Here is a 20,346-nt window from a genome sequence, read left to right as displayed (position 1 = left end):
ACAATTTTAAGATCTGTCCAGGGACAACGGATGAAAAATAGCCTTTTGGCTAATTCTGGTGCATTTGCAGAAATGCTAATTAATGTACACTGTCCCTGTCAAATAAATTAATAAAAAAAAACTAAAAAAAAACGCATCATCTGTTGTCTTATGTGTGTCGGGACCTTTAAGTCTGTGTAATATTTATTGACTCAGTGCAGAGAGGAAATGTTGGCTGTAAAAAGCAACAAGTGATAGAAAACTCTGCTCATTTCTCTGTGACGGAGCAGTTTTAGTGAGGAAAGTTGAAAGGACAGAGACTGACTGACTCTAAACATAAACACTGTACTTTGTGGTGTTTCAGGAGGAAAAGTGCCTCAGTTATACTCTCATATCAGTTTCACATTTTCTCCGTCAGCTTTGTATGAAACCCTGGAATGAAGACAGGAAGAAAATACTTTGTTAATGTTAGTTTATTCATCATGTAAATCTTTAGTTTGTTCACACATCCCATCAGTAAAGTCTGTTCAAAGACTCTTGTTCAATGATTTCATGAACACATTCACGTCATCCACACAATCACTTTGTTGGAACCAGAATCTCAGCTATGTAAAAGAGAAGAATGAGTTATTGATTATGATTATGATAACAACATTTGGTCCGCCAAACAAATAAATGTAAATCTAGATTTCTTTATGAGTAAAATGTCGACAGAAGCAAATTTTTTTTTTAAAGAAAGTGCCAAAAATGTCTCAACACATCTAAAATGGTGATAAAGGCAACAAAAAAAGAAATGTCGAAAAACTGACAAAAAACATGAAAAAGCAACAAAAACGTCAATGTCGTAAAATCGTAAATGAGTTCTGTCTATTTCAGTTTACACAACTCAGCAGAGGCTTCATAACAACCATAAACCCAAAGATGAAACCTTAGTCCAGCATAGAGCGGCTGAGTGAATGTGGTCTGGACTCTGTGGAGGAGAGTCATGGTTTCAGACATGCTGTAGAAGGACAGAATACCTGCACTGTGATCCAGGTACACTCCTACTCTGGAGGACTCAGGACCTGAGACAGGAGTTTGGACATTGTTGTAACAAAATGTATAATTGTTGTTGTTACAATATAACGCCCAAGATTTGTCATTTAGTCCAAATCTACATTCATGCGACCCCCCTGCTCTGTTGATATTCTTGTATGCGACTGCTACATAAACTCCTCCTCTCCCTCTCCTCTCCACCTCCCAGTAACAACGTCCAGTCAGACTCTCTCTACTCAGGACCTGACAACTGTTAGTGAATCTGTCTGGGTGACTAGAATAAGACTGATGTTTTTTCATTATTGTTGCTTTCCTGTTCCCTTCAGATAATAACAGCCATGTGTTTACTGTGTTTGGATCCAGTGTGTTTTCATGTGAATATTTTAAGAATCCAGCTCTGGTCTTGGGCTCTGGTTGTGGCAGTAAAACGTCCACTTCAGTCCCTGTCAGTGAGACGTTTGTCCACTTCTCTCTCAGAACGTCCTGTAGTTTATCTCTGACTTCTGACACGGCCGCTGCTGTCACGTCCTCAAAGCAGCTCAGAGGAGGGATATGGATGCTGGATGTAGATTGGCTGAGTGGTGACAGTGAGGGGTAGTTGTGTAGAAACTGGTTGTGATCCTCTGTGTGTGAGAGCTTCTTCAGCTCAGCGTCTTTCCTCTTCAGCTCAGTGATCTCCTGCTCCAGCTTCTCCTGAAGCTCTTTGACTCGACTCACTTCACTTTTCTGCTGGGATCTGACCTGCTGCTTCACATCAGAGCTGCTTTTCTCCAGGAGACGGATCAGCTCAGTGAAGATCTTCTCGCTGTCCTCCACTGCTTTATCAGCAGAGAGATTGATGGCCTCCGCCTGCTGTTGAAGCAGCTTCACATCTTTCTCTCTGTCCTGGATTCTCTGCTGGATGTTTTGTCGACTCCCCTCGAGCTCTCTCTGCCTCTCAGCTCTCTCTGCTGCAGCTGAGACTGTGTCATGGCCTTTATGTTCCTCCACAGAGCAGAGATAACAGATAAGCTGCTGATCAGTACGACAGAACATCTTCATCACCTCATCATGAAGAGAGCAGACGTTCTCCTGGAGCTTCTTGGACGGCTCCACCAGCTTGTGTTTCTTTAACTGAGCTACATCGTAATGAGGCTGAAGGTGTTTATCACAGAAAGAAACCAGACATTGCAGACAGGACTTGTGTGCTTTGAGTTTTCTCCCAGTGCAGACATCACAGGCCACATCTTCAGCTCCAGTGATCAGCAGGAGCAGCTTGGAGTCCAGTCTTCTTCAGCTCCTCCACTAAAACTGCTAACATGGTGTTTTTCAGCAGGACAGGCCTCGGTGTGAAGCTCTGTCTGCACTGAGGACAGCTGTAGCTGTACTTACGATCCTCTTCATCCCAGTGGCTTTTAATACAGTTCATGCAGTAGCTGTGTCCACAGGGAGTAGTCACCGGATCCTTCAGTAGATCCAGACAGATGGAACAAGAGAAGGTTTCCCGGTCCAGCTGAACTCCTTTCTGCGCCATTTCACCTCTCAGTGATGACTGTCTAACTGTGACTTACGGTATGTGTGACTGTCTTATCAAGGGATCCAGGTTCAAGGTTCAGCTTTATTGTTGTATTGTATTGGTTATCAAGCTTTGATTCCTTCCAGGATGAGGAGTGGCACCTTGAGTTTGGACTTTGTTTCCTCATTTTAAATGACACATCAGTTAAAACGTCCTCTACATCAGAAAACATGACATTTCTAGTTGTAAAATACTTCTTGGCTCCTCAGGTTTTGTTGATGTCTCCATATGTCTCTGACTCTTACTCAAAGTCTCTTAAATGTTCCTTTTACTGGTTTAAAATGAACTGAAAGTTATCAAACCTAAATGTCATAAAACCCTTAAATTGCTGTATAATAATCTCACAATCCTAGAATGTGTGTAAAAGGTGTCAGAGATAAGACTCTGAACCGAGGCATAATGAGATGCCATTTTATCCCCTTTGTTATTTTCTCTGTAAACCACTGAGTTTAATCTCCAACACTGTCACTTTAACTTCCTACAGTATGCTGATGATGTGATGCTGGTTGGCCTTCTGTGTGAGGGGGACTCTGCCAAAGATCAAACATATTTTAATCATTTCTCTGCAGCGGTGGTGTAAGGAGAGTGTGTTTAACACATTAAAGTTATCTTATCCAGCAACACATAAGACTCTCCTGATAAACTTGACCAAGCAAAGCCAAGCAAACTTTGTAGTTTTTTTTACATGCTGTTGCAACAACTAGTAACGTTAGAAAAACTAAAACACCACACCGGATCTAGCTAGACCGGAAACAAAACAACAGGCACGCCTGCACTTGTTTGGGCTTTGCGAGTCGGCCAAAGAGTAGTAGACTAACGTTACGTTTTGAGTGGATGGCGAGCGCGAGACGCAGAAATGGATGCAAATACGATTCTGAACGGAAAGTTAACTTTTAAAAAGTTGTTGAGGGAGACAGTAGTTTCACGGATACACAGCCTGTGTGACACGGACAAAGCAGTCCAACAGGAACTGATGCAGAGTGCAAACGCTGTCTCATTAACCGGTGATCACTGGACGTCAGTGAGTAATCAAAATTATTTAGAAGTTAGGCTACTGCACACTATATTGACTCTGTATATCAGCATACATATGTTTTTGTCATTTGGGACATTGTCCACCCCCTTTTCTGTCCAGGAGAATTGTTACATTTCTTATTAGAAAAACGTAAAGGTTACAAATGTCCTGCTGTGGCATCTGGTTTTTGGACCATTTTGTTTGTACTGTATAAGCAAAGTGTTAGTGGTACATCTCAGTTAGGTAAGGTACTTGTAGGAATTCAAGTACCAAGTAAGAAAAGGACAGATTCACACATTTCTTTTGTTTACAGTAAATAAATAATAAACAATTACAAATCTTAAAGTCAAGTTCATAAAGTAGCATTAAAGCATTAATTTGATTCCCAATTAAGATACACTGGTAAGAATTGCTTTCCATTGTTAATATGTACTTAAAAACAGTTCTGAAATGCAAAATAATAGAATTTTATTCATGTGATAAAACATTCGATTAATTGTGATTAACTATAGAAATTTGGCGATTAATCGCGATTAAAAAAATGAATCGTTTGACAGCCCTAGTCTTTATACAAAGAAGCAGGTAAACATCAATAGCACAAAAACATCAAGTGTAATTCTCATAAAGATATGAATAAAAAAACACACGAGACAATACAAACAATAAAATAACATTCATTACATCAAAAAAAAGAGGTACATGTAAACATATGAAATCAGAATTAGTCAGAGGTTTCAGGGGGAAAAGCTCTACAGTTTCTACAAGTTTAATACTTGTTTTGTTGTTTAACAATTTAAGTGACTTGAGTAGAGCTTTTAGTTCTAATAGAAAAGGTACAACATTGGGGAAATTAATTAGAAAATGTCTGCTTGTGAATATATAATTTGGCAAATAGAATGATGAAATGAATTCCACCCCACGTCACATGATGACCTTTCACATTATCACGTGACAGACACTATCACAACACTAGGCAAGCCTTCATGAGACGCTTCACACTGCCTTTACCTAAAACTAATGCCATAAAGAAGTCATGTATAGGGCGATGTCAAACTGGAACATATTACCACTGCATTTAACACAGATTACAAGTGAGATCAGTTTTAAAAAGGGAGTTAAATTAGCAATTAGTCAAACAGAAATCATCTTAAAGTGCATATGATAGTTGGGATGTGAATGTGGATTAATGTTGTGTTGTTTACCTAAGTACAGACAATAGTGTAGACTGGTACAGTGTCTATTGCTTGTGTCAAATGTTTGTTCAGAAGTTAATGAACATTTTTCATAAAACTATATTTAATTGATAATGTGGAATTATTAAAGGTTCAATATGTAATATATTTACTGTAATAAATCCCAAAATGACCCCAATGCGTCATCAGATATTAAGGAAACATGCTAAGTTGAAATACTATCTTTTCTGACAACAATGCTAATGCCAGTATTTTCTCCTTTTGAAATTTCCGTTCCGTGACAGAATGTCTGTCTGTGTTTTGGCCTGTGTGTTGGTATCAACTGCCCAGTTTGACAGCCAGGCCGGGTTGCCAGATATATGTACCTGTAAAAAGGTAAACCCAGCGCACTACAACTGTGTTAAAAAAATGAAAAAACAAACTAGAGTTTGGTTCACATGAACTGCTGCTGTGCAGACTGTAGCTAAAGTTGTGCCCACTGTTGTTTAGCAATGGAAAACTGTAATGTGTAAAGTAACTAGTTACTAAAGCTGTCAGATGAATGTAGTGGAGTAAAAAGTACAATATTTCTCTCTGAAATGTAGCGGAGTAGAAGTAGAAAGTGGCATGAAAAGAAGACTCAAGTAAAGTACAAGTACCTCAACATTTGGACTGAAGTACAGTACTGGAGTAAATGTACTTAGTTACATTCCACCACTGCTACCTTCCACACATTTATCACCTTTGTGTGGGAAGCGAGGCGATGGAATTCCCTCGAGACAAAGGAGAACCCCTGAGCCAGACTGTGAAACATTTCAAAGTGTTTTTGATGTTTCTGAGCCGTTGTTTTAGGGATTACAGCGTCTGTTTTTTCAGATATCCAGACCAATGATTTGTCTCCATCTGCTGGTCGCCGTCATAACGAGCAACACCGGTGGAGTGTGATTACTACACGGTGGAGAGGAACTACGGACATTTACTCCAGTACTGGATGTAAGTATCATTCTGAGGTACTTGTATTTTACTTAAACCTACACTGTGTAATTTTCTGAGTTGTTTCTTAATAAAAAAACGTTGTTCATTAACAAATATGTGCTCATTCATGTGTAATTACTTCCACCAACTAATCAAAGTATTCTCGTAAGCGTAGAATCTGACATTTAGAATCATTCAGAATACATGAGTGAGTCGCTCGGATGACGGCCGCCATGTTGCGCCACCATCTTTAAAATACATTAGCCAAAGAGGGACATACCTCCACCTTTCGCCCTCTTACACTCAGTGGCATCGTGACGAATGCAAGGGGGAGTTTACTCGCCAGGGAAGCGAAAAGAGAATTAGAACGACAACACGCGAGAACGCGCAAAGCAACAAGACCAAAGTTAATATTGGAGTGGCTAGAACAGCTGCGTGTAAATGATGGAGATACTAAGAGGTCATTTCGGGTTCGGCCACCGTAGGAGTTAAAACACGCTCAGAATGGGAAGGGCTAGCTGGATTTTGGGCCGATGAGCATCAAGTTGGATTTATTGTAGTTGAGTTGGAGGAAGTTGGTTTGCATCCAGGTTTGAATATCGGTGAGGCAGTTGGTCAGGGTGGAGGATATAGCTGTGGTGATGGATTTGGTAGAGATGTAGATCTAGACGTCATCAGCGTAGCGTATGATATTTCCGAGTGGCAGGATGTAAAGGATGAAAAGGAGAGTACCAAGCACCAAACCTTGGGGGATGCCTTGTGACACAGGAGCAATGGAGGAGGTGCAGTTGTCGATGTGTATGAACTGTTGTCTGTTGGTGAGATAGGAACGGAGCTAGGAGAGTGCGATGCCACTGATGTTGCAGTAGGTTTCCAGTCGAGACAGGAGGATGAAGTGGTTGATGGTGTCGCAGTGAGGTCAAGCATGATAAGAATGGTGAGGTGGCCAGAGTCAGTGGAGAGGAGGAGGTCATTGGTGACTTTGAGGAGGGCTGTTTCAGTGCGGTTTAAGAGCGGAATCTAGATTGAAATGGTTCAAACAGGTTATTGGAGGAGAGGTGAGTTTTAAATGGGGCAGCGACAACATGGTCCACGTAACCCTAACCCTAAGTACAGTTACAGCTGCCCTCAGTGCAGGAAGACGTTCACACCGAGGCCTGTCTTTCTGAAAAACACCATGTTAGTAGATTTAGTGGAGGAGCTGAAGAAGACTGGACTCCAAGCTGCTCCTGCTGATCACTGCTATGCTGGAGCTGAAGATGTGGCCTGTGATGTCTGCACCGGGAGAAAACTCAAAGCACACAAGTCCTGTCTGATCTGTCTTGTCTCTTACTGTGAGAAACACCTTCATCGTCATTACGATGTAGCTCAGTTAAAGAAACACAAGCTGGTGGAGCCGTCCAAGAAGCTCCAGGAGAACGTCTGCTCTCGTCATGATGAGGTGATGAAGATGTTCTGCCGTACTGATCAGCAGCTTATCTGTTATCTCTGCTCTGTGGAGGAACATAAAGGCCACGACACAGTCTCAGCTGCAGCAGAGAGAGCTGAGAGGCAGAGAGAGCTCGAGGGGAGTCGACAAAACATCCAGCAGAGAATCCAGGACAGAGAGAAAGATGTGAAGCTGCTTCAACAGCAGGTGGAGGCCATCAATCTCTCTGCTGATAAAGCAGTGGAGGACAGCGAGAAGATCTTCACTGAGCTGATCCGTCTCCTGGAGAAAAGAAGTTCTGATGTGAAGCAGCAGGTCAGATCCCAGCAGAAAAGTGAAGTGAGTCGAGTCAAAGAGCTTCAGGAGAAGCTGGAGCAGGAGATCACTGAGCTGAAGAGGAAAGACGCTGAGCTGAAGAAGCTCTCACACACAGAGGATCACAACCAGTTTCTACACAACTACCCCTCACTGTCACCACTCAGCCAATCTACATCCAGCATCCATATCTGTCCTCTGAGCTGCTTTGAGGACTTGACAGCGTCCGTGTCAGAAGTCAGAGATAAACTACAGGACGTCCTGAGAGAGAAGTGGACAAACGTCTCACTGACAGGGACTGAAGTGGACGTTTTACTGCCACAACCAGAGCCCAAGACCAGAGCTGGATTCTTAAAATATTCACGTGAAATCACACTGGATCCAAACACAGCAAACACACAGCTGTTATTATCTGAGGGGAACAGGAAAGCAACATTAATGAGACAAAAACAGTCTTATTCTATTCACCCAGACAGATTCACTAACAGGTCTCAGGTCCTGAGTAGAGAGAGTCTGACTGGACGTTGTTACTGGGAGGTGGAGAGGAGAGGGAGAGGAGGAGTTGATGTAGCAGTTGCATACAAGAATGTATTGAATGCTCTTCATTATAACATGCTTTAAAATAAGAAGTAAAACATCTTACCTCACTAAAATCATACTAACATTACAGGTACAAGGTAATAGGTAATAGAAGATAGATCAGGTGTGTCTCTGACCCATAGGCGCCGATACCGTGGGTTCTGTCTCAGTGTGTCTCTGTCTCTTTGTGTCTTTGTCTCTGTCTGTCTCTATGTGTCTCTGTCTCTGTGTGTCTCTGTGTTTCTCTGTGTGTCTCTGTGTTTCTCTGTGTGTCTCTGTCTCTGTGTGTTTCTGTCTCTGCAGATCAAACCCTCCCAGCACAGCCGTGAACCTGAAGACACACCTGTCCGACCGTATATGGACTTCCCTCTGCAGGCTATTACATGTCGAAGGAGTCTGTTCAAAGACTCTTGTTCAATGATTTCATCAACACATTCACTTCATCCACACAATCACTTTGTTTGAACCAGAATCTCAGCTATGTAAAAGAGAAGAATGAGTTATTGATTATGATTATGATAACAACATTTGGTCCGTCAAATTAATAAATGTAAATCTAGATTTCTTTACAAATGTCCACAAAGAGAACAAAGTGTGTAGGATAAAGGAGGTCTGGTGCTTTCTCTCTTCAGAGCCATGCAGTGGAAGAGAAACTAAATACACTTTTAGTTTGATTTGATTTCTGGGTCACGTCAAACATTTGGCCCGTCCCACATGGGATTACAAGACACCGCTATTTAACAGACATCTTCCTGTCCCGCAGATACATAACGTGGAGAAATACATGAATAACAAACAACAACTAATATCTACAGATCATCTCGGTAAACATCTTTTTTTCTCTTCTCTCAGGATTTCTCAAGATAACATGTGAACAGCCGTCTCAGTCTTTGAACATCATCCATATTTACAATATCTGTTTTTATCTGACTAAAACAAAGCATCATGCTGTTCACAATAAAAAGGACAGTAGAAAACACAATATACCTCATTTTCTATATCATTTAAACAACACAGAAAGATCCTCTTATTTGTTCACTACACGTTCTAACGAGGCCACGCCCCTTTAGGAGACAGGAAGTATGTACCGTTTCATTCCACTGGTGCTGCCGGAAACTCGCCATCTTTAGTTTAGAGGATCTTTGGTAACAACGCTCCGTTTCAGCAAAATTGACAGCGCTGCTCTGTTTTAGTAACAAGGCTCTGTTTCAGCACCATGGACAGTCCCCTCTGTTTTATAACAACATTATAACAATACTCTGTTTCAGCACCATGGACAGTCCCCTCTGTTTTAGTAACAAGGCTCTGTTTCAGCACCATGGACAGTCCCCTCTGTTTTAGTAACAAGGCTCTGTTTCAGCACCATGGACCATATCCTGAGGACTTCCAGGGATTTAAACAATCACTCATTGTTATTCCAAAGATACCTTTCTTAAGCAGAGCAGAACATTCTTTACTTTACAAATGTAAAAGCTGTACACTTTCTTTATAGGGCAGACGTGAGATACAATCCATGTGTCACACCGGTGAGGGTGAGGCCACACAGGCAGCACCCAGATGCAAACAGCTGGGCAGCAGGTTTGTTTCCAGGGATTTATTGTAGAAATAAATCACAGGCAGCTTCAGGTAGATGGTAGGTACATGCCCAAGTAACATTCAAATAACAGAAACCAAAGCACAAAACAAGATCAGAAGTCAATCAAAAGGATGTGAAAAAAAGAATTTTATTATCGACAACTTTTCTCTTTTTCAAACATGATCAAATGAGCCAAATCAGCCCCAAATATAGTAATTGCAGGCTTCTGAAGATATTTTATTATCAATAATATGTAATAAGCTATCTGAAGATGGTCTGAGTAAACGTAATGTTATTTTTTAACAAAAGACAACAACTGTGGACATACTGTAACTCTGCTGTGGAGATAACCACAGAGCTCCTAAAGCCAGTCAGCCTCAGTCATTTTCCTTTGGAGGGTAATCAAATCATAATCAGCTTTAAGCCTGAAGGAGAACTTACTAGACAGTTTGGGGTCAGACGGGTTCCTCCTAAAGGCGTTCTTCTCAGAGTGGGACTTCCTGTAGATGTAGAAGCCAACGACACCAAGAGAAAACATCAGCTTTGAAAACTGGGAAAATAGAACGTTAACTTCATCTTTTTGGGACTAAACAATAAGTCTTTTCTTATTGAGTAGCTATTAGGGCTGGGCACCGAACGTTGATACTTCCTATGAGTATCGAAAAATTATTTATCTTTAGGTGCCAAATTTCTGTTCGAAAAGCGTCAAGCACAAGCTTATCTGTCCTCTCTGCATACTGACAGAGAGCGAGCTCCGACACACACACACACACACACGCAGAGGTGCGGACGGAGTAAACTCAAGCAAACTAAGTCGGCTCTGCAGTTTTGTTGAAGTCACAGTGAGTCACGGCAATTCTGTTAAAGTGGTTTTCAAGTATGGTTACAGTTTTTCAGACATGACTTTTTTCAACATGCTATATATTGAGTTTTTTATCAATTTTTTTCGACATACTACACTATGACTTTTTTATCACTTTTTTTGACATGCTATACTATGACTTTTTTCAACATCCTATACGATCACTTTTTTCAACATACTACACTATGACTTTTTCGACATGCTATACTATGACTTTTTTATCACTTTTTTTTGACATACTGTAGAATGACTTTTTTGACATGCTGCACCATGATTTTTTTCCTCACTTTTTTCGACATAGTCACTCAAAATCACAATTCAAAGAACTTTATTTGTCCCGTGAGGGAACTTCATTTGTGGTCAGGCATATTCAGACACAACATACAACAATACATAGTCAACAATCATACCAGAGAATAAATAATCCTATATCTTAGATCAGAGATCTGATTACAAACAGATCAGGTTGTTAGTAACCAAATACAGACACAATACACATTATACTATACTATAACTTTTTTCAACATACTATACTATGACTTTTTATCACTTTATCTGACATACTATTGTAATGGCACAATTACATTTAAGCATGATTGTTTATATTCTTGTCTTATTTCTGTTTTACTTTCTCTCACAATGCTGAAAGTGAGTTTTTCTATTCTCACATATTGATAGTAGGAGCCACAAAGTCTGGAACATAGTGAAGCACTGTTTCTCTGAACAGATAGGGGCTACAAGGTCACCCTAAACTATCTCTCCCGGTACATTCATTTCTCCCTGGATAGTTGAGACTTCTCACATAGTTGAGATAAACGGGATGTCTAACCTTGGCGTAGAAAGTGGTACAGAGTGGAAGAAGGGAAGTGGGTCCTGAATGTCTACTATGTTTGATTAATTGTAAGAAATGTTGAGTCATGTTTAGGCAGGGGGCATGTCTTTCTATCTCACTGAAGATGCATATAAGCTGTGTGCTTTTTCTCATTCGAAGAAGACACCTTCCACTGTGCTGATGTTCTTGTGAAACTGTGTTCCTTATATTTGCAAATATAAATAAATACTCAAAGACCAAACTTTGGTTTTCATTCTCAAATAGTCTTTAAACGTTTCATCTTGTACTTTTTGAAAAACACTCTGGCTGCAAGATGGCGCACTGGATATGACATGTGCCTTTGGTGTGGGAGACGGGGGTTCAAATCCCACTGTGATACATCAACCAATGTGTACCTGAGCAAGACACTTAACCCCTGGTTACTCCAGTGGAGTGTAACCTCTGATTTATATGGCAATTGTAAGTTGCTTTGGATAAAATGCAGCTAAATGACATGTAATAATAATGACTTTTTTCGACTATGACTTTTCATAACTTTTTTTCGACATGCTATAGTATCACTTTTTAGACATACTATACTATGACTTTTTTATCGCTTTTTTTGACATGCTATACTATGACTTTTATCACGTTTTTTAGACATACTATATTATCACTTTTTTCAACATATTATACTAACATACACCTGGGTTTGAATCCCACTGTGATACATCAACCAATGTGTCCCTGATCAAGACACTTAACTCCTAGTTACTCCAGTGGTGTGTGACCTCTGACAAATTGGCAATTATAATTTGCTTTGGTTAAAAGCGTCATCTAAACTACATGTAATAATAATAATGACTTTTTTTTGACTATGACTTTTTCATAAAATTTTTCGACATACTATACTATGACTTTTTTATCACTATTTTCGACATGCTATAGTATTACTTTTTTATCACTTTTTTCAACATATTATACTATGACTTTTTTTATCACTTTTTGACATGCCATGACAATCATACCAGAGAATAAATAATCCTATATCTTAGATCAGAGATCTGATTACAAACAGATCAGGTTGTTAGTAACCAAATAAAGACATAGTACACATTACACTATACTACGACTTTTTTTTGAAATACTATACTATGACTTTTTTATCACTTTTTTCGACATACTGTACAATGACTTTTTTCGACATACTATACTATGAGTTTATATCCTTTTTTTCAACAAACTAAACTATGACTTTTTATCACTTTTTCAATATAATATAATATGACTTTTTTAGACATGCTATACTATCACTTTTCCATCACGACATGCTATACTATGACTTTTTAACACTTTTTTCGACATATTATACTATGTCTTTTTCAACATGCTATACTATGACTTTTTTCGACATACTATACCATGATTTTTTCCTCACTTTTTTCGACATAGTTAATCAAAATCACAATTCAAAGAACTTTATTTGTCCAGTGAGGGAACTTCATTTGTGGTCAGGCACATTCAGACACAACATACAACAATACATAGTCAACAATCATACCAGAGAATAAATAATCCTATATCTTAGATCAGAGATCTGATCACAAACAGATCAGGTTGTTAGTAACCAAATAAAGACACAATACACATTATACTACACTACGACTTTTTTCGACATACTATACTATGACTTTTTATCCTTTTTTTTGACATACTATACAATGACTTTTTATCACTTTTTCTGACATACTGGGTGGAGATGGCGCAGTGGATGTGACACATCCCTTTGGTGTGGGAGACGGGGGTTCAAGTCCCACTGTGATACATCAACCAATGTGTGCCTGAGCAAGACACTTAACCCCTGGTTACCCTAGTGGAGTGCAACCTCTGATTTATATGGCAATTGTAAGTTGCTTTGGATAAAATGCAGCTAAATGACATGTAATAATAATGACTTTTTTTGACTATGACTTTTTCATAAAATTTTTCGACATACTATACTATGACTTTTTTAATCACTTTTTTCAACATACTATAGTATTACTTTTTATCACTTTTTTGACATACTATATTATGACTTTTTCATCACTTTTTCCGACATACTATACTATGACTTTTTTTTCACTTTATTCAACAAACTATACTATGACTTTTTATCACTTTTCAACATAATATAATATGACTTTTTTAGACATTTTCCATCACAACATACTATACTATGACTTTTTTATCAGTTTTTTTAGACATACTATATTATCACTTTTTTATCACTTTTTTCAACATATTAGACTATGACTGTTTATCACTTTTTTACATGCTATAGTATGACTTTTTTTAGACATGCTATACTATGACTTTTTTATCACTTTTTTCGACATATTATACTATAACTTTTTTAATCACTTTTTTCGACATACTATAGTATGACTTTTTTTCACTTTTTTGACATACTATACTATGACTTTTTTTAGACATGCTATACTATTACTTTTTTAATCACTTTTTTCGACATATTATACTATAACTTTTTGATCACTGTTTTCGACATACTATACTATGACTTTTTATCACTTTTTCAACATAATATAATATATGACTTTTTTAGACATGCTATACTATGACTTTTCCATCACGACATGCTATACTATGACTTTTTTATCACTTTATCTGACATACTGGGTGGTGATGGTGCAGTGGATGTGATACATCCCTTTGGTGTGGGAGACGGGGGTTCAAGTCCCACTGTGATACATCAACCAATGTGTCCCTGAGCAAGACACTTAACCCCTGGTTACTCCAGTGGTGTGTGACCTCTGACATATATAGCAATTGCAAGTGACTTTGGCTAAAAGCATCAGCTAAATGACATGTAATTATAATTGCCTTTTTCGACTATGACTTTTTTATCACTTTTTTCGACATGCTATACTATGACTTTTTTCGACATGCTACACCATGATTTTTTCCTCACTTTTTTCGACATAATTAATCAAAATCACAATTCAAAGAACTTTATTTGTCCCGTGAGGGAACTTCATTTGTGGTCAGGCATATTCAGACACAACATACAACAATACATAGTCAACAATCATACCAGAGAATAAATAATCCTATATCTTAGATCAGAGATCTGATCACAAACAGATCAGGTTGTTAGTAACCAAATACAGACATAGTACACATTACACTATACTACGACTTTTTTCGACATACTATACTATGACTTTTTTTATCCCTTTTTTCGACACTCTATACTATGAGTTTTTTTCGACATACTATACTACAACTTTTTATCACTTTTTTGACATACTATAATAAGATTTTTTTAGAAATGCTATACTATCACTTTTCCATCCAACATGCTATACTATGACTTTATATCCTTTTTTCAACATACCATAGTACGATGTTTTCATAATTTTTTTCAACATACTATGACTTTTTTATCACTGTTTTCGACATGCTTCACTATGACTTTTTTATCACTTTTTGACATACTACAATATGACTTTTTTATAAATTCTTTCGACATACTATATAATTACTTTTTTATCACTTTTTTTCAAAATACTATAATATGTCTTTTTTTAATCACTTTATTCGACATACATACTATTACTTTTTTCGACATACTATACTATGCCTTTTAACACTATTTCCAACATACTGGGTGGTGATGGTGCAGTGGATGTGACACAGCCCTTTGGTGTGGGAGACGGGGGTTTGAATCCCACTGTGATACATCAACCAATGTGTCCCTGAGCAAGACACTTAACTCCTAGTTACTCCAGTGGTGTGTAACCTCTGACATAAATAGCAATTGTAAGTCACTTTGGATAAAAGCATCAGCTAAATGACATGTAATTATAATTACCTTTTTCGACTATGACTTTTTATCCCTTTTTTTTCAACATACTATACTATGACTTTTTTCAACATACTATACTATGACTTTTTTCATCATACTATACTATGACTTTTTTCAACATACTATACTATGACTTTTTTCGACATACTATACCATGATTTTTTCCTCACTTTTTTCGACATAGTCAATCGAAATCACAATTCAAAGAACTTTATTTGTCCAGTGAGGGAACTTCATTTGTGGTCAGGCACATTCAGACACAACATACAACAATACATAGTCAACAATCATACCAGAGAATAAATAATCCTATAGCTTAGATCAGAGATCTGATCACAAACAGATCAGGTTGTTAGTAACCAAATACAGACACAGTAAACAGGCATACTATGACTTTTTTCGACATCATACTATGACTTTTTTATCCCTTTTTTCAACATACTATATTATGACTTTTTAGCACTTTTTTGACATGCTATACTATGACTTTTTAACACTTTTTTCGACATACTATGACTTTTCATCACTTTTTTGACATACTATACTATTACTTTTTTTATCACTTTTTTCGACATGCTATACTATGACTTCTTTATCACTTTTTTTTGACATACTACACCATGGCTGCAGCACAGGCTGTCGCACGACACAGCAACATCTTGATTGATGAACATGGTTGAGGAGTACAGATACCTGGGTGTTAACATTGACAACAGGCTCCACTGGAAAATCAACAGCACTGCTGTTTACAAGAAGGGGATGAGCAGCCTCTATTTCCTGAGGAAGCTGAGATCCCTTGTGTGCAGCAGAATGTTGGAGATGTTCTACCAGTCTGTCGTGGCCAGCGCTCTGTCCTCGTCCGCCATCTGCTGGGGCAGCAGCATCGGAGCCAGCGACACACACTGATCAGGAAGGCTGGCTCTGTTATTGGCTGCAAAGGTGACATTTGAAGCTGCGGTGGAGAGGAAGTCACTGAACAAACTGTTATCTATCATGGATAACCCCGACCACCCTCTACATCCCCCCACACTGGTCCAACAGAGGAGCACCTTCTCTAAGAAGCTCTGAAAGCTTCGATGTCGCAGCTGTGTTTGAGATAATTTCTCATAAAATCTTATTACCTCACACATTACACCGTTGCACTATTATGCTACCTGCACACTGGTTACTTCATATTTTATTTTGTATATATACTATGTATGTAGGTTGTAAATTGTATTCTACACTTGTATATACACGTACATTCTTTTTCATCCCTCTAAGTATATTTTTTTCTGTAGTTCTCGCATTTGTATCTTTGCTATCTTATTTTATTTTATCTTATTTATTATTGGAATTGATATATATACCACTGCTAATTTCACAACATAATTTCTCGATATCATGATTTTTATCAATAGATAGTATTAATTCATCACTAACTTCTCTATACTTATAACTCTATACTGTAACTATGTATTCCAAGTCATTCCCCTTCTTTATCTCTCTATACTGAAGTCCCTGAACGTAGCAGGGAATAATAGCACCCAATCACAGAGAGCAGGCAGGCAGGAGAAACTTTGAGTTGAAGATTTATTAGACCAAAAAACAAGATACTCATAAACCAAGGGAGTCCTGAGAGCTGCAGCAGGCAAAAAAACAATGCCAGAGTGTAGTAAAAAAGAACTGGGAATACAAAAAACAAAGGAAGTACAAAAACAGGAAAATACAGATAGCACAGAAACTGACTAGAGCTGACACGGGGAGACACGACAGGAACCAACACAAAATGATCTGACGCAAGCCAAAGGGAACACAGAGGCTAAAAGATATTAACAATTCAATTCAATTTTATTTATAGTATCAAAACATTACAAGAGTTATCTCGTGACACTTTACAGATAGAGTAGGTGTAGACCACACTCTATAATTTACAAAGACCCAACAATTCCATTAATTCCCCCAAAAGCAAGCATTAGCAGTGGCTAATGCGACAGTGGCGAGGAAAAACTCCCTTTTAGGAAGAAACCTGGGACAGACCCAGACTCTTGGTAGGTGGTGTCTGACGGTGCCGGTTGGGGGTGTGATGAACAGTGGCAATAATAGTCACAAAGATAATGGAACAGTGACTACAAATTAGGGCTGAACGATTAATTGCATTTGCGATAATATCGCGATATGTTAAAACGCGATTTCCTAATCTCAAAGGCTGCGATTTGGTCACATGACTCGCGAGAGCAAATCAGTCTGCACTCCGCAGAGAAAGCATCAACTAGCACGCTAACGCTACGCCGTACCTTGAGCTGATTTCTGTCATTCAAACAACTCTGAGTTGTAGTTTAAAACTTTTACAGCCATTTTAATAAAATGAAGGGTTTTATTTGGGCTTGAGTCTATACATGCAGTTAATGGATACAGGCTCGCAGAACTGAAGGCTTGGTTGGCAACGATTAGCTCTGATTAGCGCTTAGCTCCGGTTAGCTCCGTTATAAAGATATGGCGTGGAGGAGCTGCCACTGAGAGGGGTAACAACCAGACTCTGATAAATGACGTTCGGGGAGCTTTCACAGCAGCGTGGCCGCGGAGTTTCAACAGTTTTATTAGTACAGTTAATCCCACGGCAAGAACACCAGCAACATGCTAACGTAACGATAGCCTCTCTGAACAAGTGCACACGGCAGCACGCAACTTCACGAGGGGGAGGGGCTGGAGGCAGCTCCTCTCTGTGCACTGTAAAAAAATACACTGTTGTGTGTGTGTGTGTGTGTGTGTGTGTGTGTGTGTGTGTGTGTGTGTGTGTGTGTGTGTGTGTGTGTGTGTGTGTGTGTATATACACACTATATTTTTACTTATTTAACTGTCTAGTGTGTAATTGTGTGTTCATACTATAAATTATTATATTATTATTCTTTGTTGAATAATACAGAAGACAAAGAGCTTAAAAAAATAATCAAATCGCAATCGCAATATTTGGGAAAAAAAATCGTTCAGTCCTACTACAAATGGTAGTCGTATCAAGTATCAAGTAACACTAAGACTGTAGTATTGCCACTATCTGTGTTTAAGTGGATGTCATTAAAGACTTTAACAAGAGCTGTCTCAGTGCTGTGGTGTGGTTGAAAACCAAACTGGAATGCATCAAAACTGTTGTTTAGTGACAAGAAAATGTTGAGTTGTTGAAAAACCGCTTTTTCAATGAATTTACTTAAAAATAGAAGGTTTGATATCGGCCTATAGTTGCTCATTAGTGACGTGTCTAGATTGTTCTTTTTTAAGAGTGGCTTAATGACTTAATGACAGTTTTCAGGGCCTGTGGGAAGATACCTGAGAGAAGAGACGTGTTTACAATCTGTAGAAGATCTGAAGCCAAACAATTTGCAACATTTTTGAAAACATCCATTGGTAGAATATCAAGGCACCAGGAGGTTTTCAGATGTTGTATAATGTCTTCCAGGTTTTTATGGTTGATTGTATGAAATTGCGTTATATTGGAATTTGTTTTGCATGGACACTGTGACAACACATATCCTGTACTTGATATGGAGGCACTGACCGTCTACTTTTCTGAATTTTGTCTCTGAAGAAGATGGCAAATTCATTGCAGGCCTTGATAGATAAAAGTTCAGAGTGAATTATTAGTGTTTCTGGCGATAATGTCCGAGAAGAAGGACCGCCTTGCATTCCTCAGTTCCAAATTATAAATGCAAAGTCTCTCTTTATAGGTGTCATAATGGACCTGGAGATTAGCTTTTCGACACTCTTTTTTCTGTTCTTACCAGTTTGGCATTTCTCCATAGAGATCTTTTCTTACCAGAGACAGTTTTGACCTTAGTGGGAGCAGTGGCATCAATAACATTTGTAATTTTCCAGTTGAAATTATCTACAAGCTCAGTGACTGAGAGCCCAGAGAGGGCAGGTGTGGAGGAGAAAAGCTGAATGAATGTTTCACTGGTGTTTTCAATGATATACCGTTTTCTGATTACCTTTGTTTGGACACGTTTGTGCACTGAGAAGTCATCACATCAGTCACCACAACCTTGGAAATGTTCAGACCCTTGGAGATAATCAAGTCCAGTTCCCCTGATAGTGTGTGGGGTCCGTCACATGCTGAGTCAGGCCATAGTTCTCAAAAACACAACACAGTTCTTTGGTCCCTCTGTCCTGGGGGTTGTCAACATGAGTGTTAAAATCACCAGCAATAACCACACAGTCAAAGTTAATACAGATTATAGACAGCAGTTCAGGAAAGTCATCGAAGAAGGTTGCACAGTATTTAGGTGGCCTGTAGATATTTAGAAATATAGCTCAAGGGGAGGGCTTCAGCTGAAGAGCCACATATTCAAAAGAAACAAAATTTCCATAAGATATTTGCATACATTGGATTGAGTCAAAATGGTGACTCCACCTCCTTTCTTATTCACTCTATTCTCACTCATAAAACTGAAGTTAGGGGGAGCTGACTCGATGAGAACAGCAGCACTGTTATTATGGTCCAACCATGTTTTAGTTAAAAACATAAAATCAAGATTTTGCTTAATGATAAACTCATTGATTCAAAATGATTTACCCGCTAAAGACTTGACGTTTAATAAGGCTAATGTTAGCGTGTTAAAATAATTATCTGTCTAATTTTTTGGGACAGGCTGTGGCTGACGAGGAATGGATGCTAAAAAAGTTTGGAGTTAAGTGCTTCTTCTTACTTAGCGGATTCACCATTCTTTTTCTATTACCTATCACAACATAAATTGAGGAAGAATTGAATACACAGGGCCCAGGCTTGTCCTGGAAAGAGTCATGAGTGCTACTAGGCGTGCAGCCTGGGCCCGCCACATATCAGTTAAAGCTTGCTGCATTTTGTACACAAGCATACTTATCAGTCTGGGGAGAAGGAGTTAGCTGCCATTCTAGCAGAGGTGCCTGGCGTTTTACTTTTGGCCGGGGGCGAATAAAAAATTTGGTTCCAGCATCTACCAGCTGCTTCATCTGTTCAGTGAACTCCAACATGGGGCAGGGGGAAAGAGGGGAAAGGGTGAGTTGAGAGAGCGATGGCATGGGCGGGGTATACAGATCCTCAAAGGCGTCGGGGTTGGTGAGGGGGTTTGAGGGGTGTTAGACGGGTGAAGTGGGGGGTTGAAATTTCTCGTCTCTGCTTTGAGATCTCCCATGGTCAAATCTCTGCTCAGGTGGGGGCTGTGG

General features: G+C 38.9%; 1 protein-coding gene and 1 pseudogene across 1 annotated transcript; one reads left to right on the top strand and one right to left on the bottom strand.

The window, feature by feature from the left end:
• Window positions 1–838: 838 nt before the first annotated feature.
• Window positions 839–2,568, bottom strand: LOC116041795 (annotated as a pseudogene).
• A 4,334-nt stretch (window positions 2,569–6,902) lies between these two features.
• Window positions 6,903–8,519, top strand: LOC118493088 (tripartite motif-containing protein 16-like). The gene is made up of 2 exons (XM_035991620.1): window positions 6,903–8,063; window positions 8,358–8,519. Exons 1-2 carry the CDS (start codon window positions 6,909–6,911, stop codon window positions 8,517–8,519), a joined length of 1,317 nt encoding a protein of 438 aa, XP_035847513.1. The 5' UTR covers window positions 6,903–6,908.
• Window positions 8,520–20,346: the final 11,827 nt, after the last annotated feature.

This window comes from Sander lucioperca, chromosome 14 (genome assembly GCF_008315115.2).
Source record: "Sander lucioperca isolate FBNREF2018 chromosome 14, SLUC_FBN_1.2, whole genome shotgun sequence".
In the NCBI taxonomy this organism is placed as follows: domain Eukaryota; kingdom Metazoa; phylum Chordata; class Actinopteri; order Perciformes; family Percidae; genus Sander; species Sander lucioperca.
This window is presented reverse-complemented; position numbering and strand designations above follow the sequence as displayed.